General features: G+C 39.6%; 1 protein-coding gene across 6 annotated transcripts in view; it reads right to left on the bottom strand.

Moving 5' to 3' along the window:
- Window positions 1-21,694, bottom strand: part of CADM1 (cell adhesion molecule 1) — a 333,382-nt gene that overhangs the window by 10,530 nt on the left and 301,158 nt on the right. For 2 of the 6 annotated variants that reach the window (XM_017883129.1, XM_017883131.1), the window contains 2 exons: window positions 14,099-14,131; window positions 6,624-6,677 (listed from right to left, as the gene is read on the bottom strand). The exons of 2 other annotated variants lie outside the window; for them this stretch is intronic. In XM_017883129.1, the coding sequence (XP_017738618.1) occupies window positions 6,624-6,677; window positions 14,099-14,131 (87 nt within the window). The remainder of the gene's footprint in view (window positions 1-6,623; window positions 6,678-14,098; window positions 14,132-21,694) is intronic. 2 more of the 6 variants (XM_017883130.1, XM_017883133.1) reach the window with 1 other exon arrangement.

The following is a 21,694-nucleotide window of genomic DNA, read 5'->3' as shown; positions in this document are numbered from 1 at the left end:
ACCCATTCATGTCATCTGTGGTAGCTCTGTCCACGGCAACAAAAATAAGTGTGCATTTTAAAAAGCACAACTTTATTACTGAAGGGGAACAAACTGAATGGCATGCGCTCACAAAATGCCACGTTATTTGCTAATCCTAATATGTTATTCTTCTTTAAGATTTGCTTTTCTCAGCACCAATTCAATTATAGATGCTACAAATCCTTCTGACATTTAATTCCCTCTTGTCAGAGAGTAGTAAATGTATACAGTACATGCACAGCTTTCCCATTAAGATGTTAATATATACTGGAGCACACTAGCCTTTATGCAGCATAACCTTTCTTTTCTGTCTTCTTAGAAAGTGGACGAGAAGGAATAAACGTAAAGCAAGAAAATCATGAAGACTCCCATATAGCATCCCAGGCATCTAATACTACACGTCAGCTGCATTCAATTCTAGCAATGTAACTGCATCTATACTAACGTTTCAAAGGAGCTATGTTAAGCTACTTAAAGGAAAACTGCAGTGATCATCCTCATTGTGCCACCCAGAGCTCAGTATGTGTTCATTTAAATTAGAAGTACTGCACACAGACTTTGGCTGTACCTTGTCACTACTCAGTGATCAGGACTCAGGGCTCTCTTAGACTACCACTGGCTACATTGCTTTCCAGAAACAGGCCTGAACAGGGATCCAGCTAGGAGCTCATCTCCTGCATGGCCCACTGGAAAGAGCACTGGACTTGCTGTCATTTCTGGGACAGAACTTGAGATTCGTTACTTTTCTCTGTGACTTCAGGCAGGTCAATCAGGCACTCTGAGCCATTGAGTACAATTACTTACTTCACAGGGTCACTCTGAGAGGCCACTGTTTTCCTGAAAATGGAAGTGCCTATCTGGCTCAGGGCTTGGCATATCATAGGGACTCAGTGTTTGCCAAATTCAAATCTCCTGTATTAGAGCCTAAGGAGGGCTTTTCCAGTTCTTATCACTGACACAAGGCAAATAATTACCAGTTGGTTAGGGGTAAGCGTGGTACTGCATACTCAGCATTACCCACACATGGTAAGATGCCCAATAAACACTGAGTTGAAGTTGCCAAGTTCTTTCTTTTCATTTATATAGAATTGACAAACTGTGTAACTAACGGCTTAGCTGTCCTTTATGAAGGTCAAGGCTGTGGGCCTGGCAGCTGAAGGCCGTCTGATTCAAGTGGCGATTCAGGTGTACCATTTGAGTATCAGGATATTAAATACTATTGTCAGCTAAATATGAGAACAAGTGTTTTGGGTTTTTTCTTGTTGATTTTTTTCCCCTCTCATATTCCTTGATTTAGTTAATTTAACCATGAGTGGAAATGACTTGATCCAACAGGATGCAAGATTTCTCCCAAGGCATTTAGCATCACCAGAGACACCAAAAGTCATGCTTGAGTCCACTCTGTTCATCTCATGATAGCACAGATTTAGAAATGTGATCGTCTTTTCCACTTTAAGCAACAGGAAGGCACTGAGGATGACACTAGAGTTTCCCTTAAAGGAATATGCGCCTGATAAAGAGGACAATTGTCAAGTATTTCCAAACATACATTTCCCACTAGAATCTCTCTCTGGAGAAAGATGCTTCAGTGGACCTCAAGCATTTGGGGGTGTGAGGAGGATGGATTAATGAATATGGTGAAGTCACCCCAAAGCAGTGTCCAACCTGTAGAACTAGAATTCGCACTTTGCACCGTGGCCTGCCAACGTTTTAACTTTGGAGGAAAAGTTCCCATTGGATGGTCTCCTCCCTTCCCATGGTGGAAACAGGAGCATGTTGGATTATGGGGAAGATCAGCAGCAGGATGCAGTTCAAACACATCGTGGGGAAGTTGCGGGTGAGCTGGCGTGGACCCAATGTGATTTCTTCAGTCTACTGCCTTGTATGAAACTGAATTTTAAAAGGGAATTGACGTGGTTTAACCTTTTCCAGCTATCACTTTCCCATGGCACTTAGGGTCACCTCCCGGGGGAAACTGATCCCATAATTTAGGGGAATCAGTGGGACAATAGCACCGAAGTACCAGAGCAGAGTTCAGGTCTTCTTTAAGGAGAAAGCGCTTGATTTGATGCTGGGAAAAAAAATCTTCCCAGGTTAGGCAGCACATTGCTCTACGCCTGATGGGCTGTAGAGAACCTGACTTTTCCCTCATTTCCCGGATGCGCACACTGAATTCAAAAGGGTCAAGAGGATTACCAAAGGCCCCAGCACACAGCAAGCTGGGGATTTCACAGGGGGAAGGGCGGCCCCTGCAAACCAAACTCCTCTATTTCCTCCAGAGCCAGGAAGACCCATGCTACACTTCTCACCGTCTCCTAAGCAAACCGTTTAACCATTTGGGCCCCAGTTTCCTCATTTATAAATGGAGACAAAGAGCCCTTCCTTAACAGTCTCATGAGATTTTCATGAAAATCTTCTATAACTGCCTCATTCTCATCTATCTGGGTCTTCCTGTCCCAACGGTCTTTCCTGGAGAACTTTTCTAAACCGGCCTCCACCTTCTTCCAGCCCAGCCCTCACTTCCACTTTATCTGGTTTTATTGTTTCACAGCATTTGTCACTGTCCAAGATTAACTTGTGTTTTGAGTCTGTCTCCCTTAGTAATGTGTCGCCGTAGGAGAGCAGGGGCCCTGGCCCCTGGAAGTCACGGCAGCTCCAGCTCCTGTTGGTCTTGTTCACTGCTGCATCCCTGGTGCCCAGCCCAGAGCCCAGCGCAAGGAGCTCAAATAATTTTGTTGAATGAATAAAGAGCAAATGAAGTAATATGTGCAAAAGAGCTTTCTAAGTTACAAAGTATGATACAGATACAAGCCATATCATGCCACACTTTAGATTTATGGGCCATAATTTAAATATATCTATATAGCCCATCTGGTTTTTAGTATTTTATTATCATTATTGTTGTCATTACTCTACCAAGGGAATAAAATAGCCTGTTTGCCAAATCTGGGCCACTCTTTATGTGGGGGTTAGGAAAGAGTTCCCCCTAAATGGTACAGCTACTGACAGTTTCTCACACACATTTCAAGCAAGTTTAGCCAGGACTTAAGACACTCCCAGTAACTGGAAGGCCATATATCCCCACCCCCAGGACTGATAATCTAAATCAAAAGACCTTTAAGTGCTCCTATTATCAAAATGTAGATTTTGTTGTTGTTGTTGTTTGTTTGTTTTTGAGATGGAGTCTCTTTCTGTTGCCCAGGCTGGAGTGCAGTGGCCTCATCTCGGCTTACTGCAACCTCTGCCTCCTTGTTCAAGCAATTCTCCCGAGTCCACCACCCCCAAGTAGCTGGGACTACAGGTGCATGCCACTATGCCTGGCTGATTTTTGTGTTTTAGTAGAGCTAGGGTTTCGCCATGTTGGCCAGGCTGAACTCCTGACCTCAAGTGATCCACCCGCCTCAGCCTCCCAAAGTGCTGGGATTACAGGTGTGAGTCACCGTGCCCAGCTAAATGTAGGCTATATTTTGAAGTCATGTTTCTTGTATAATCCATTTAGGGGACTGGAGTTGGTTCAACTAGATTCCTACTAACACCTAGATGAGGGTTAGCAAAGCCATTTAGAATTGCCCTTTGAGGCTCATGCTTTTTTTTTTTTTGGATTGTGAGGGAGATGTTGCAGGAGTTTTCCAGATCACTTTGTTTGTAGGGGAAGAGCTGAAAACATGTTTTGAGAAATCATGACAGCTCTGGAATTTCTTGTCGGTGCCTTTGCTTCCAAAGCAGAAGACTGATGGACTTCTTGAACTGTGCTGGAAGGCCATTTTCTGGCACACTGTATATTTACCACCTCACTCCACTAAACAGTTCCCCAAGGCCCCTCCACTGCTGAAGGGAGAGAGGCAGTTGGAGACATTTTGAAAAAGTTTTAAAATAAAATAGAAGGATAAATATGCTTAAAGCTATTCTATTCCACATGGGTGGCAATCACCACCAGCTGTCACCAGGAAACAGCAGATGTAATTGATAAAACAATTCAAAACTCTTATGGATCCATCATCAATAAAGTTAACACCCAAAAAGTAAATGAACGGGTTCAAAGTAGAACTGGATAAGCTCCCCAGGCCTGCCAATAATTAAATCACTGAACTACACACGAGCATAATTTCTTTATGCAGATTAAAGAGGAGGATCAGCTGGGCAACTTGCTTTGCTGGGTGAGAATGGAGCACCATATGTTGCTTATGAAATTGTCATTAACGAAGGTAGCACTGGTGTGTGGGGGAGGTCGGGGCAAAGTGGACAAAAGGAAGAGAGACCATCATTATTTGGATGGAAATTGAGTACATAACATTTATCCATAATATGGAAAGGATGAAATTTCTACCCCGATGCAGCAGGGAATGGATGATGATATTATTCATTACCACAGTTTAGCATTAAATGTGCAACACCTACTCTAATTTATTGATGGACTGTTTAAGACGGGTGTTAACCTGTTTGTCTTGTATTATAATTGAATTCAGTCTCTAGGCTACAGAAATTTGAGAAGTTCATCCTTTCTCAATCAATATGCTCCCCTTCAGTGACCCATTTCAAGACAGCTTCATAAAAATAATGTATTTTGTTTTAATAAATTTAAACACTATGACAGCTGCTCAATTTTTATTGGTTGTTTTTTTTCCCTTCAGATGTCTCTTGGCGGCTGAGTGAAGCCAAGCTCACAATCAATAGTAATTGATTAATCAGCATCCCCTTTGAACAAAGGTGCTAATCAGTTTTTGATTAGTTCATCAAACCAGATGCAAAGGCAGACCGGCCCAGCCTGATAGTTCATCAGTGTTCTACATGACTTACGGCTCCTGAGCAATATATGACTGCAATGTTCCTGGAGGGAGTGGGGGAGGGGACAACATAATTATTAATTTAACCGAATTATTATGAACACAAACAGTTGTTGGTTTATTGCTCCTGACTTGGGTGATTGATAGAACTGCAGCAGGGACCCATCTGACATGGTGCAGTGCTGAGGCCCAGAGTATTCCTAACTGATGATGCTGGTGGAAGGGGTGGATGGCTGATTCAGTCACATTTTCCTAAAGAGGAGAAAAATGACTTTTGCATATCTGAGTGATCCTTGTCTGGCTATTGTGCCAAAGAGGAATTAGGGCCAACACACCCAACAGCTTTCTCAGGATCTTTGAGAAGATCCAATTGCCAGGGCTACTGTGTCTAAGAGAGTTGTTTTCTTTACAGTCAATCAGAACTGAGGCTGTCTGTCACCAGAAATGCAAGCAGAAATTGCTTCCAGCATCACATTTTAAGCAGGGAGAAGGACTTATCCACCCTTATTTTAAAAGAAAACTAGGCAAATGTTTTTGCAGCTTCTCCAACTACACCACAAAGAAGTGGCAAAAGTGAAACACTCTCTTGATGGGCCAGCTGTCTTTCTAATCTATTTATTTATCTATACATTGGAATTTGGAAATTCATTCATTCACCCAATAAGTGTCAATTGGGTACTTAGTACATGACAGGTGTATAGCAGTGAACAAAACCAGCATGACCTCCTGGAGCTTCCAGTCTGTAGAAAAATAAATCCAACAGCTAAACTCAAACTACAGGCTACATAATAGCAAAGTGAAGATAAATCTGAAGTTTGTCAGAAGCACGTAGTTGGCAATAAATCTATGGCACTTTGAAAAATTGAGTAGTACTATCTTATTCTCTCACTGGGGTCAGACTTATAGTTAAGGACTGCACCTCAATAGCCAACTATTAAAGGGAGCTTCAGTAAAAGGGCCTCAGGAATCTTTCTTTCCAATAGGCTTGAGTAAGTGTCTACGGTCCTATGACTTAATTTCTCCACTGCAATAACAAGAAGGGGCTTGCTTACTAACTTATTAAGTGACGGATGGAAAGGTTTAAGCTATAGCTGATTGGCAGTTAAGCCCTACAACATCATGGAGGCTCATATAGTTGTTTAGCTCTGACCACTTTAAATCTCCCTCCCTCCCTCCCTCCCTTGTAGGATATGCTTCTTATTCTGGATTAGTAACACCTAAATCCTGGAATCAAGCATGAAACCTACTTTTGCAAGAGCTCAGTGTGCTGTGAAAGAGGTCTGAGGTGGATACTTAGTTTACATAGTGGTGTGTGACAAAACAATTGCTCCCCACTCCTCCCTGCCCTTCCCCACCCCTAACTTTGAAGATAACTACAACATGGCTATTCTAGTCCCCTCCACAGAAGCAGGCAGGCAATGAGTTGCTTGTTTTTTTTAAAAAAAGATCTTGTCACATAATCCAACATCCTTAAATTGCTTTGTAATGCAACAAAATTTCTCCCCACACATTATATATCTAGGACATAAACATTATTTGAAGCCACTGAACAGAGTGGCTTTAGTACAATCCCAAAGATAACTTGTCCTCTCCTGCATTAATTAAATTGTCCCCATTCTGAAATATAAATATCGCTACCACAGAGACAACAGGTGGGTGGGTGACCGGGGAGGAAGACAGTATTGATAAAAATTTGTTTTTTTGTTAGTCTCAAAATCCACACTGATTGCTCAGCAAACCAAATGGCCATTTTGTAGAAGTGTATAGAGCACCCACAGGTTGGACACTGCAGTGCCTTACCTAATGACTAGCCCTTACCTGAGAGGTCCTCACTGTCCAGTTCTTCTGCGGAATTGGGCAACTGAGTAAGGCCTTACAAGTAAAACAAATCGTTTTCTTTTCATTCCTCGAGGGACATAAACAAAACACTTAAGAACTGAGGATGAATTTCTTTAAAACATGAGCCAAATCTCTTGCTATCTATGTTTTTGATAGCATGAATGTATTAATCCATAAGTACATTTCTTCAATTATGTAATTTTGTTATTAAAACACAATTGAGGCAGAAAGATTCCTCAGTCTCCACTGTTCAAAGGACATGAAACATGAAGATGAATGCTTAGAATCACTCGTTCATAACAGCATGCAAAAAGAAAAAGAAAATCAATAAAGCCTGATTTTCAGCTGTCGGTGTTCTGATATCTCTTAAATACAAACGTATTTAGATGTTACATACTGATGTATGTACGTTTTATTTCGCATTTTACTGTAAATTGAAATCCGCTGCCAATACTGACAAACACAGTTCATTATCAATTTATGATGATCTTGGATCACGTATTTCAAAATGGTACAGCATCTGCTAACTGCAGATTGCAGGTTATGCCTTCATCAGAAAATCTGATTCGCAAAATGATTTCTTTAAAAAAGAGAATTTCATAAATCAATGGTATTCCTGAAAATAAAACCCTCAAAGCTGAAAAGCAGTTAGGTCAGGAGGCAATCAAATGGGGCTTGAAATGCCTGTATCCGAATCAATTCCAATGCTGGCCAGCTGAGATACTTCTCAGCTAGCTTTGATTTGAATTAAAAGCGGTGAAGAAGGAAGTAGATAAACAATGGGAGGCTCAGATAGGAGATGGTTTCCATTTCCTTTTGCTTTATTCGTGAGCTGATCCTTTAATGAAGTTTATTTAATAACACAGAAAGTTAGGCATTCAAGACGACTTTACTTGTTCTTTGCTGTTCTGCTCAAAGTCCGGTGTAACTGACTGCCTAGGTCCTCTAAGTTGCACAGCAGTTTGCTCATACTTCTCTGGTCAAATCTGTCCCTTTTAAAGATGTCTGTGGACCTCATAAACTGCAAGGTCTTTGAAGAAGCAAGTTGTGTTTATTTTTGCATCCTTCCCTTCTGCTACAGCCACCCCACAAAGTGTATTCTCAGTGAGTATTTGTTGAATTAATGATTTGGGAATAAGGCCCAATCAGCATAAAAGCAACCAAAACAAATGCTTTTGAAACAAGTAATGTCAAACTGATCAGTATTTTTAAAGGCTCAGATGAACCAAAACAGTCATGTGCAAACGATCACTGAAGCCTGCATTTTGTAAGTTGCTTTATAAAGAAGCCAAACGAACACTGATAGCCAGGTCGATTCTTAAAAGGAGGCTGTCACACCATCAGCCCTTGAGGAAGAAGAACTTCCATTATGACCCTTGGGTGCTAATACTCAACGGCAGGTGCTGAGTAAAAATGGGAATATTTTGAGCCCACAGGTATTCCCAGACTGTAGATCTAGGCAACTAAAGGGAAAGCAGTGAGCAATGCAATCAATTATAGAGGCAACTGAGTAGGGATGCTATCCATTTGTTCTGAAATCTGATTGGTTGATAGTATCCCTATTTCTAATTGGCTTGTACATTGTATAAAGACCGATGAATACAATCATTTAAATAACTGTTATAAATGGGCAACATAAAGTACTTCTTTGTAGTTAATTATAAATTTGCAGTTCTCAGAAGGCTAATCTCTCACTTCTACCTGGCTCAACAAATATCAAAGTGTCCTACATACGTGCTTGGTGCCCACTGAACCCCATTAAACAAGGATGTTTCAAGTAGGCAGCTTTACTGCTGAAGGCTTACTTCCTTGGGGAGGGCATTAGAAAGCTAATTAATAAAAACAAAAAGACAAATATGTTTATGAAATATCATTGATATGCAAAGGTTTCCATTAAAAGCAACAGACAGTTGATATACACCTCATTAAAGCAGAAACTGTCATTTTTAATGGCATAAACTTTAAAATAAATCAAGTTATCTGGAATCTACTGCTTGGATTATGTTCTAAAGCAGGAAGCCATTTAGGCTAGTGGCGTTAAATTTGTTCTTGTAGCACCATTATATTGTATGAATCTACAATACTCTGCCATAGCTGGATAATTTCTGAATAAATATAATTAAGAAGAGTTTACTGAAGCACTGGGTGTACAAGTGGGGACACGTAAAATTTATCTCCTAAAACTGATTTGGCTTAGGTATTTTTCTTTCATGCTAAAAATTATACACTTTTCATTTTCTCAAAGAAAAGACAAAGACGTATTTTATGAAGCAGAGAACATTCTTCAAAAGGAGACTTCACTCTTTAACAATAAGTGGGAAATTACTTCTTGTGTATTCTCTTGAAACTTTCATATCATCCATTAAAGCCCCTTTCTAGTCACTGCTAATTAAAATGTATTCAACATATGTCTTTAAACTTTGTTAAACAAATGAAAGTTTACTTTTTGTCCATATGGGATTATTTTTGAGCAATTAATAAAGTCCTAAGGATGCAAACATGGTAACTTAATATATGCATGATAGCCATGTCTTCTGCAGAGACGTGTATTTCACTTTTTTGTGGTGCTACAATGTGCTATAACATACCCTTGGCCCTCTCAGGTAATGCTTTTGCAGTTGTGATTCTTCCTTTTCAACAGTAATTGCTGGCTTCGAAAAGAGGTATGATGTGGCAATTTTAAACCAGGGTAAGGAAAACCTCAAAAAATTAGAAACAATAAGAAATTCTAGAGATACTTAAATCAATTCAAGGTCAAATACAATTTAAATGCTTATGGGCTCAGTTTTTCAGGGTATCATTTTTTTTCCAGAAAATTTTAAAATAGAATGATCGAATAAAACCTCCAGAAAACAAAACAGCCCACTGGCCCTAGTACCATTCCCATTATGAAAAACAAAGTAGGCGATGGTCTCTCTCTTACCTAAGCAGCATACATCTGATCACTTGGCCATATTATGGAAACTGTTACTTCCACCACCAGCCATGAGTTCAGACGCCCCCGGTAGTTTTAATCTAAAAACTCAGTCATCCTGTTCTTCCTGCTTTGTCAGCTTTTGTGGAGAGTTTTCCCTTCTTCCCATTAGCAGAAATTTGGTTCACGCCGTTAGACAGTAGCACATTGTTTCCAAACTGCATATCAAGGCTGAAACACAATCTTCAGGTCCTGCAGCCATTCGTAAACCTCTTGAGCTTTGCTCTTGTGTAGAACATACAATGTCTGCAGAGTCCCGTGACTGAATGACAGCCTTTGAATGCCATTGTTATGTGCTCATACAGAGAGATGTACATAGAGGCACATACACAGATGGTGGACATAGCGGTTGTAGTAATGCGCACTGCTGGCTATGTTTCTTTAAAATGGGCTTAAGAACTTCCCCACAACTGAATATAAAGTATAATAAGAAAATTTTATGTGCTTTTAGAATTTGACCATGGTTTGCATTATTTATAAATGAGTCGGGAAAAGGAAGAGCTGCGGAGGCAGTCTCCTAAGGGCAGGGCTCGTAGGGTATGAGCATGTAGCTAGCATAGGCCAAACATTCTGAAACCAAAACTGAAAATGAAAAATTATTCTTCAGAGGGGTTTCCAGTTTGCGTCTTACCACAATTATATACTGAATTAAGAACAATTTAAAAACTCATTGGGGATATGAAAATTCATGAGATCATCAGCCTCTACTGTATTAGGAGGTAAAAAAGCAAGAGGACAGGTAGACTTGAAAATAATATAATGGAGAGGGGAGAGAAGGGGCACAGAGAGAGAGAGAGAGAGAGAGAGAGAGAGACCTCAAACCCAGAGGAAGCCAGCTGACTGCAGTGCCGCAAAAGCACAAGCACTATTCCAGACCATGGGCATGCTGTCACCCGACCCCTCACGTGGGGGAGGAGGGTGGGGAAAGGGAGAGGGGACACACAGGGCAGAAGGAACAAGGCACAAGACACAAAAGCGCCCACATATGAACAAAAACCATCACACGCACCCACACATCAATAACATAAAGACTACATCATCCGTGCGTTAAATCACTCATGCATTTCTCAGACCATGTGGTATCAGGATTTGGCAGAGTGGTTTTCGCATTGCTCAACATGCACACATAACACAGGATTCTTCCTGTCCAGGCCTTAAGGATGAGCTCCAAAAACACAAATGCTCAAGATCCTTATTCAAAGAAGATCCCTTGTGTCAGCCTAGTCTAAAAATCCCATTCTTAACACTCGTTTATCTTTACTATCAATTAAATCCTTAAAAGCACATTGTGGCTAATTGTTGTTTGGTTTTCTTTTTGGAGAAAATCCACTTGATTTTGAATCATGCCCATGCACTTCTAACCTTCCAATACATGCTTATTCCAGTCAGATATTGGTAAGAACAAATGGTCAACATACATCAACAACTGGTATAAACTTCATACATACTCTAGCAACACAAGCTTGAATAAAATATTTTAATGAGTCTTCAAAGGGAAAGCTTTAAAAATTGTTATTTTTTTCTTTTCCTTTTATGATAAAACATGGAAATATAGAAGGAAATCCAGTATGAAAACTTTTAAGACCAAATAAGATGGCCATAGCTGATTGACCTAATGTCTTGTCATTTAAGTTGCTAAGTTATCAAACCATTCAACATTTCGAGGCCCAGATCACCATAACAAACATCTCAAGATTATTCTCAAATGAATCTAAGTCAAATGGTTGCTGTAATGAAGAAGTTGTGTTTTCAGCTACAATTCACTAGAATAAAATCACTTCTGTATCCTCATCTCTTTGGAAATCTCAGATGCTGCTCTGTAATTTCCACCATGTTCTATTACCTTTTCTATCCTGACAACTGACCTGGAAGTTCTTCCCCCACATCAAGTAAAATTTTAGATATTATTTGGCTTTCATTACAGCTTCCTTGCTGTGGGTTAAAGAGTATGCTGTTTAAAATAGTGGCTGGAGCCCTTTGTCAAGATGCCACAAGGATTTTGGACAAGGTAAAGAATGTATTTATAAGTGTATTATACAGGGATCAGCCTAGATTATCTATCACTTTTCTATCCCTCTGCCGTTAAGAAGTCAAATTCGAAGTATATATATAAAATACAATAAATCCCTTGGCTCTAGGTATATTCTTCATGCACTGCTAGTCAATAACATCTTACTGAGGTATCACTAACTTGAACATTGTCCCCAAATGAATAGGAAGGCAGTTGCTTCTCACAGTACACAAACATCTCTATTACCTGCCACAGAAATGCTATAATTAAAGTCCCATTCCAAGTGTCTCTTCCTTATGCCACAAAAAGAGATCACCTTCCCTTTCCCTCTCTCCAGGGAAGGACCTGATTAAAACTAGTACTCTAATATCAGGATCAGCCTGTAGGTTAACTTCTTATTTTTCAGATTAGGGGACAAATTTCCTACTTCGAATAGCCTATGCAACTCTGAGACCTACGTCCACTAGAGTCACGTAAGAACATGAATTTTATTGAAGGGACCTAGAAAATAGAATTCTGGAGCTTTAGGAGACAAATGATCAATATTTCTTCAAGGATCTCTCAGAATTTAGGAATCATATGGTTACATTACATCAGGGGTGTCCAATCTCTTGGCTTCCCTGGACCACATTGGAAGAAGAACTGTCTTGGGCCACACATTAAATACACTAACAATGATAGCTGATGAACTAAAAAAAAAAAAAATCACAAAAAAACTCATGCTGTTTTAAGAAAGTTTATGAATTTGTGTTGGGCCGCATTCAAAGTCGTCCTGGGCCGCATGTGGCCCATGGGCTGTGGGTTGGACGAGCTTGCATTTTATCTTGTAGTTAATTATAATAAGCTCAAAACTTAAAAGTATCTTAAAAAGAATACAATAAAATCTCTCTAACTACATTAAAATAACCCTTTGAGAATAATTGATAAAAGTCAGGAGGTGCTCAATTAATGATGAAACCTACAAATAACTGAGCTTAATGGAGTGCAATGCCTGAGATGTAGCAAGCACTATGGGGCATTACCTTAGAAAGTGGAAGTTTTATACCTAATTGATTTCTCATGACTGTCAGCGTACCTGGCCCCTTTAAGTTATTTTATGAACTTGTCCCTTTGCACCAACGACCACAAAGGGAGAAAGAAATAGGAATGGGGTGAGGAAGGATATATTGCTCAGTACCTACGCTTGTTTTGCTTTCTCAGAATAAGTCATAGGAAGTCAAAAGATGGGGTGACCTGCCAAGCATCAAGGCCTGACCTTCAAGGACAGGTCCTACAGAGCTTAGAGATTTTCCAACTGGTGAGTTATCAAATGTAGGACTCTAAGTGAGTCAGTGTGTGCCAGGAAATGTTTCTCTAAAAGTTGAATTAACTTGGCAGGGTTGGCTGATCACCTCTTGTCATTTAAATGATAGATTTCCACCCTGTACAACAACAGGCAAACCGATTAAAGTAGGCCCTTTACCAAATAATTCCCTTGGATTCAATTATTAAAATTCAGCCCAGTTTTAAACTAACATATCTTTTCTAAGCACAATCTTGTCAGGGTTAGATTTGAGCTAAGTAATAAAGTAATATACAGATGAAACATGATTCTCATTTTCTGATTGGAGAGAGAGAGAAAAGTTAATGGACTTATTCCAATCCAAAGTCATTGGTGAGATGGGGAAAAAGAGATCATATTTCCTGATGCCCCTCCTGAGCTTTACTCAGTTTTATCACTTTGTGGTTAAAACGTATTACTATTTTACCTGCAAGCCACACACACACCACTAACTTATTTAAAGTCCCATTTAATGCTGATAAAATCGACATATGGTATCATTCTTGGTTTGGAGGAGTTTTCTGCCAAATGTGAGCATAAAGTTATATGAACACATAGAGATTAGGAGTGAACCAGTGAGGGGTACTGGGGTAAATATGATTAGCAACATAATTAAAGTCATGACCTTTCTAAAGAAGAGCAATGACCTTCCTCATCATAAGCTCATGATTTTAAACAGGAATCTTCCTCCCTGGTCTACCCTTCCATCTCAACTTTACTAAGTGACACAAATGACTCCTCTTCAAGGTTTACTTGGGACTATGGTCTATATATAAGCAAAGCAACTGAGCCTTTAATTCAGATGTTACCGTTTTAATGCAAATACTCCTTTGTTTGAAGCCCCATGTATTTCAAGGTTTGGTGGAGTTTTGTAAGTAAGGAGGACTCTGTGCAACTGAAACTCCTACAAATTCCAGCCACCCAGTGGGGAGAAGGTCTCATCTCAGATTGCATTCATTGGCTACTGAACTCACAACAGAAATGACAAGACTCAACATCTTTTCAAACCTTAAAAAATTATAGTATATTTATGAGGTCAGTCTACTTGAAACATGATTTCCCTTGAAGACTACATTTCCCTTTTTCCCAGGCTTGCCTTGCCTCTCAGCAGCGCTGAGAAAGTAGATAAACAGTAATGTGATACCAACCGTGAACTGCTGGTTCTGTCGTCGCCGTTGTGTCTACAGACGGGAACAGAGGATTGGAGGAAGGGAAGAAACAGGAGGAACGGCATGCAAAAAAAGGGAAAATGGAAAAAAATGGAACAGATAATATATGAGCAAGCTTTCAAAGAACATCGCGTGACAAGCAATAATAAATGAAAAGCAAAAAGCATTTGAAGTGAGTTGCACTGTTTTAAGACATGCCTTGAGCTCAAAGCTGCGAGCCAGTGAGGAAAACAGTAAATTCTTTGGTTCTGGGGGTCTTGCCAGGACACATATATTTGCTAGTCAATAGTCAGGTGGACATGCAAAGTGATGAGAAACACCAGTGCAAACTCAGTGGCTGGTAGATGGCTCTTAACGCATCAAGGCTCAGGACTGCGACAGAAAAGCTCAGTCGAAAGGCTGGTTAAACAATGGATTCATAACATTCAACCATTGCCTTTGTTTTAACCCAACCCACCCAGGCACGTGGGCTTCTTGACCGCCAATTAGGCATCATTGAATCAATCACACTTTTAGGATCCTCTTACTGCTTATGCTCAGATGCCTGCAGATGAATAGACAGGTTTAAGTTTTCCATCCAGTGTATTATTGCAGCACAGTTTAGCTGGAAAGTTCAATTAACTGGGAGGCCATGGCAATGAACATGTCCAAGGTTTTCACAGATTAATTTCTACACACACACACACACACACACACACACACACAACCGTTCTTCACTCTAAAGCTCTTAATGTTAAAATCCAAGAGCAGAAGCCTTTCATGAAAACATCCAAGTTCACACAATCTGCCAAATGCCACTTCTAATCATATGACATTCCAAAAATTTAAGTATCCAGCCACCCTTTCGCTCACAATTCAGAACCATGTTCACCGTTCTGAGGGGCCGGGAGTTCTGCTTTCATGGCTGGATTAGGAGAGAGTGCAGTTTTTTTTCCCCCATTGCTAGATGAACTTGCTGTGGAAGGAAATGTGTTTTGTCTCTTTCTTCTTCTATTTCTGATGCTGTTCAAGTTTTCTCCTTCTTCTACCAGGCTTCTAAGCCAGGCTTGCTGTACTTGCTTCTGTTCACAAGAAATTCCTCCAAGGAGCTCAAGGAATTTTCTTTTTATTTTTGGCTACAGGGGAAGTGGAATAAATATCTAACAAAAGGCAGGGTGACATTCTTTTTCCAGAGTCATTTTCTCACTCTTCTAGTCAACCTCACCCAGGCACGTTCCTTCTACGATTCACTGCTGGCGAAAAGAAATGGTGATACTGAGACACAAGCTAGTCATCTCTAGTCAAATGGTGATGGCTGAAGTAGGATTCTGGGTTAAACTGCAAGCAAGTAGTTCACTGTCCTTTTGTAGAATGCAGCTACTTAGCTGGTAATTGCTTTCATGAGCTGTGGAGACTCCAAAAGACTTTCTGATTCAACACAGGCAATGTTTAAATGCACTGGAACTTCATATGAAACTTTTCTGGGGGGTGCAAATGAGCCTGGTGCTTCTGATTTATCAGTATGACACATGAATTCACACCGGCGTTCCCCTTCAGTTGGCATGCCTTCCTCAGGATCCTACACCATCAAAAATTAGATCCCTTCTAAGGAGCCAGAATTAACCAGAAGTCTGAAAGGCCAATGCAGCTTAATATTACTGATAGCTTAGTTTCTGAAGAATAGATGAAGGAAAGAGAAACATACAATATACCGCATAAGAACAAAATACTTACAAGTCAAGTCTGTGTGCATAAAATAGCAGTAAAAAACAATACAGAACACTGTACAGTTGAAACACACTCTGTCACAGATTCTCCTGACACACATGACACATTTCCTTAGTTGAAACATCCAAGTGCAGCATTAGGTACTTTAAATTTGAGGGGCAGAATCAAATGCCCATTTGTACAGAAACATGGATATGCATGTTAATACATTTTATAGATAGGCATTGGCTCCTTTCCAAAATTACAAAAAAGTAATCAACACTCTGGCTCATTATTTTTGTAGTAGCTCTTCTAATACGCTTTCTTTTCTTTTTCTTTTGGGATGGAGTTTCGCTCTTGTTGCCCAGGCTGGAGTGCAATGGCGTGATCTCGGCTCACCGCAACCTCCGGCTCCTGTGTTCAAGCGATTCTCCTGCCTTAGCCTCTCAAGTAGCTGGGATTACAGGCATGCGCCACCACGCCTGGCTAATTTTGTATTTTTAGTAGAGATGGGGTTTCTCCATGTTGGTCAGGTGGGTCTCAAATTACCGACCTCAGGTGATTCACCCGCCTTGGCCTCCCAAAGTGCTGGGATTATAGGTGTGAGCCACTGCGCCCGGCATATGCTTTATTTTCACCAGGTAAATAATTAAGTACGAATGAAAGAAGGGTGGGGGGTGGAGTAAAACCTAAGGGTTAGAGTCATCAAAAATAATATCTGAGCATTAACCAATGACCCCAATTTACTGTCTTCCTACATCACAACATCATGTCAGCTTTAAGACGAAATTAAACCAAGTAAAGCCAGGCGTCTGCTCCTAGGTAGGTACTAGAAAATAAATGAAGGAAAATCCACAGTGCATCTTGCTTCCCCATTCTGGGGATGGGAAATCCATCAATTGCACCCAAAAGGGGAGGAAAGGGGGATGTTGAGAAGGAAAAACACATTCTGAAACGGTTAACAGCAAACACATGTTCAAGTCAAACACACAATTACTGCAGCTGGAAATGGCAAAACCATGATCAGCAATGGGGTAGGAGACTGCAGCAGAAACACAGGCCGGCTACAAAGTTCAGAGCAAGATTGACGGTGTGTCTGGGGAGTCACTGACTCCATTTCTCTAAGAGCATCTGGAATGCTACTTGAACAGAGGTTATTTTCAAGTAAAGAATTAAGAAAACATTCTTTAGAAGTAACTTTTTGCTCCCTGCAGGAGACCGCTATGACAGAATCTAATTCTCCTTCATAATTGCATTATGACTTCATGCAGAAACCAGACACCCTGGCTCTGAAGTGAGTGCAACTCTGTGAGGCAGGATTTATTAGGGTATCTTAATCAGAAAACCGGAGAAATGTGCAAACATGCCCTGTGAATCAACTTGTGCAGTTACCATATTGTTGGGTAACATTCTAAGTGTAGAGGCAAAATGCAAATAGTAAAATTTCAATATAAGTGATAAATGCTGCAATCAGCTTGAAAAATGAGAAAGTCTAATTGCCCTAACAAAGCCTTTTTAAAACCTCATCTTACTGCTGCCTAAAAAAAAAAAAACCTTTGAGCTAGCTTATGAGAAAAACAGGTCACAAAAAATTGAGCTGGACTTATGGTGGTGTTGGGTTATATAGACATTTAAAAGGCCTAGCTGAGCTACTGTCTCTTATTTTAATTTTAATTACAAAGAGAGCAAATTTATTGCATATTTATTTTATATGGCCAAGAAAAAACAATCCCATCTTCTTGAAAACCCAGTAAGTGTGTACGGTCTTAATAGTCACTCTCTGGCTATTTTATGAGTACAATCAAACAAGGTATCCAAGGAAGGGCCCAGCACTCTTATTTGAAAGATGCACATTCTACTCAATATTGACTTCTCTTCTTAGTCTCCTAGTCCTACAGTTTATCAGACCCCATCTTCAATAAATGAAACATCACATACATTTATTGTTGCAGTATATTTACAAAATAAAAAAAGCTCTGACAATGTATGAAATTAGAGACACTAGCAATTTAAGTAGCAAAAAAAAAAAAAAAAAAAATTACTGCAGGAGAGGCAGCTGGGCAATATTTAGTTGAAACAGTCATGTGTAAGCTCCACTGTGGCACATTCTAATCCTTTCATATGGATTCTCTCCAACTTAGAATTGTTCATTGAGTGTGACAGACTGGGGGTTTAAAACTAATCCATAAATTGGTCCATGGTCTCAAACACAACGGGTGCCATAAATGAAAATGAAAATCCTAGAACTAAATTAAATTCACAACCTTAAATATTTTTTCCCCCCAATTGATCTGTGGTGCTCCTGCTTTACAATGCACAGACTTGCAAGCCTGCATTTTGGGGTGTGTTTGAGTAAGGTGTATATTTAAAAAAAATGCACAGTGTGATAACCCACAATCTACTCAAAACCAGAGCTTAATTGTAAAAAAATTAAATTCTCTCATTTTTGATTGTCATAAGCCTAAATGAAAGCATACTAAGCAGTTAGACATATTTTAATACACTTTCACCCAGTTTATTTTCTTAACTAAAGTCAATAAGAAGCCAATGGGTTTTCTTAATTGAATTCCCCTTCAGTTTGTGTTATGGAGGTGCTTTAAATCTAGACACTAGGATAGGCAAGGAATTCCCCTGACAATTTTATCTTCATGGTTGTGCTGTGCTGGCCAATATATATTAAATATATGTGTGTTTTTTTTTTTCTCTTTCAAGTTATTTGAACTCAATCGAAAACAAAAATAACTGCCAGAAAATTAAACTCTGGAATTTATTTTCTCCTAGTTTCCTGGCTAATTCTTTCCATCTATGTTATGTTTTAATCAAACTCCCCTGTCTTAGGGATGGGAGAAGTGGATAGGAACAGAACGAAAACTAAAAGGCCCAAATAGGAGAGCCAGGATAAAGCTCTCTTCCTTGTTAAAGTCACCTCCCCTGTGAGTGACGAGATTGTGTGCTACAGAACAGCAGGAACAGGGGACGATTTTTTTTTTTTGGATAAGCAATTTCAAGTTTTGTTAAAAGCTTCTTCAGAATTGTTCACTCGTGCTGTTGTGCCCCTGAGATCTTTTCATTTGCAAACCAGATGTTCTGCAAAATAATAGGAATCTGTATAGTGGTTTCATTTAACAAGAAAAACAATTCCTATATCATGTTGTGTCTGAATGCTCAGTGGAAGGGGGTACAGATAAGAGGAAGGCACAGGGGAGGGAAGGAAAAGAGGGTGTTGCCAGGAGGGTAGTGATGGGGAGAGGAAACAGACTGTCTATAAGCTGTAGCACATTTTTAAGTCTTGGCAAATTTTGTGTTAGGTATGGGAGGGCTGGGTCCTTCAGTCAAGTCTTTTATTTTTCACTACCAAGATAGCTCTAAATATTACTTTTTAATTCTGGGAAACCTGTATTCACAGTATTATTTGTTTGCATTGTTGATAGGTCTTTAGTATGAAAACATGTCACATCTTTATCTCCAGGATTATTTTTAAAATAAAGAGCATAAAATTATTGAAATTATGATAGAGGCATTAAAACTTTTGCACTCGCATCATATTTCTCATTCATTTTCTTAAAATGTGGGGGTCAGGTGGCCTCCATCACTGTAGTATTCAAGTCGTTTCTCATTCCCTCCTAAATCAATATGGTCAAAAGCTGGTTAGCTATGTTGTTATTTGTAACAGGTTTACAATCATCAGAAAAAAAAAAATGTAGACACTTAAGACAGTATGAAGAAAATGGACATACACTTTTGGAGTAAAACTTGAAAAGGTGGCTTATTATATAAAAGGTGGCTCATGAGTATTTACTAGTGCTCCCAAAACATTCTTGTCACTAGGCATACTGGCATATCAATAACACTTGATGAATATTCAATAAATGCTGAATGAAAAATAATCTTAATGAAGTAGATGTCAACTCTAGAAAAAAAGGCAATTTAGTAAACATTCTGGGATGAAGATGTGTATTTCCTAGCAAGAGTGGCCTAATCTATGCCTGGAACATAAATACACGCAAAATAAACACACATTGAAGATAGATGCTTGAAGTAACATTGGACCTTCATGCGTAACTTCCAAAATGCCATCCTTTCTTATCCACATTTTGTCCCTTCTTTGGTGGCACAGACCAAAGTCCACTGTGACACTCTCCTCAGCGTCTATGGCACCTTCTGCCTGTGCCACTGAATCGCCCCAATTGCACAGTATCTCTTACTGGGTTCCAATGTGTGTAACCTGTTCTCACAACCGTATTATAAGGGGTTTAGGGAGTATTTTGTCTCCATAAGCACTAGCATAGTGCTGTACATATTATGGGCATTCAATATTTGTTGAGTGCATAACTAAAAGCAGACCAGCTCTTGAACCATGCAAATATCAATAGCAAAGAGTAGGAATCATTAGGCTAAGACCCTGGGGAATAGCCAGCTCTATTTGAAGGAAAGCTCTCTATTATCATTTAGATGGTCAAGACATAGACTCAGTCTTAAGGACAGATGTGCTTCTTTGCTTTGTACCTAAGGAACTAAAAACATGTGCTCTGGTGTCAAGTTTCCCAATTGGGCATATTCTATAAATATCACTGAAGGATAAAGGCTATACCCACCTTCTTTATTTGTGTGATCTAATCCACATTACATATAACAAAAGCTCATGATTTCAGACTATGAAAGCCAAAATAATAATGTGGGCCTGGGGTAGGAATCATTTGCTACAAGGTATACTGGTTTTTGAGTACTTAGATACCAATAAGAAAAGCCTGGCTATTTTCTTTTCCTAGGAACACAGAATATTTAATTGGGTACATACTTTTAAAAAGAGGAAAACTCATTTAGAAATGACCTACTTCATTCTTATGAAAGGATTTTTTAATATGTTTCAGAATTTGGCCCTATAGCTATTCATTTCTTATTCTAAGGTGGTTTTAATTTTTTAATTTATGACAGTCACACGTATAGTGTGACCTCCAGGTTGAACTCCTCCCGGTCTGAATGTTCTCTGGAAGTTGCTAAGAGTATTTAAAACTGAGTGTGGAGTCCTTTCCATGATATTCCTCATCAAGCATCTAACTCAAGATGCAACCAGGCAGAAACAAAACAGCAGCCACGCTAACTAGGAAGGGAAACGCAACATGTTTTCCTGAGATGATCACAGGAAAAGGCTGATCCAGCTGGAAGACAGGGGCTAACACTATTATAGAAATGGGTAAGTTTATGGACACCTAACACACAAAGTCAACTAATTACAAAGAAAGTTAAAAACAAGACAGAACAAACACTTCCTACTCACCCACACTCCCCCCACCTCCCCCTGCCACCCCAGCATGGCAGTAAGTTTTCTTCTCTTCCAGTTTTGACAGGAATCTGTGTGAAGAACTCTTACCCGGGGTAATGGCTGGCTGTCTCCATCTTTTAACAAAGGATTCCAGGGGCAATTTAAATTATGCAATTTATGCTTCCATATGACAGCATATATCTTCATGAATGAAACCACATGGACAATTTGACACAATAAAAAAAAAAAAAGGAACAGGAGCTTGCCAATAGCAATAGTTGAAACAGAAATATATGGTCAGAATATTAATATACAGGAAAGATAAGAGACTCCAGGGAACCTTGTGGCAAATCATAGTGAGGCTCTGAATGGCTCCCAATCTAAAACTGTTTTATAGTTGGAAAAAAATTTTAATGATACTATAATGGCTTCATGGTTTTAAAGCCACAACAAGTTGATATGGCAAGTTAACATTAAATACAGATGCTCCTTGACTTACGATGGGCCTATGTCCCAGTCAACCCACCCTAAGTTGAAAACATTGTAAGTTGGAAATCCATCTGATACACCTAACCTACCAAACGTCACAGCTTAGCAGAGCCTCCCTTAAACATGCACAGGACACT

This window comes from Rhinopithecus bieti, unplaced genomic scaffold (assembly GCF_001698545.2).
Source record: "Rhinopithecus bieti isolate Rb0 unplaced genomic scaffold, ASM169854v2 scaffold_11964, whole genome shotgun sequence".
Classification (NCBI taxonomy): Eukaryota; Metazoa; Chordata; class Mammalia; order Primates; family Cercopithecidae; genus Rhinopithecus; species Rhinopithecus bieti.
Note: the sequence above shows the minus strand (reverse complement) of the source record. Positions and strands in the feature narration are given on the sequence as shown.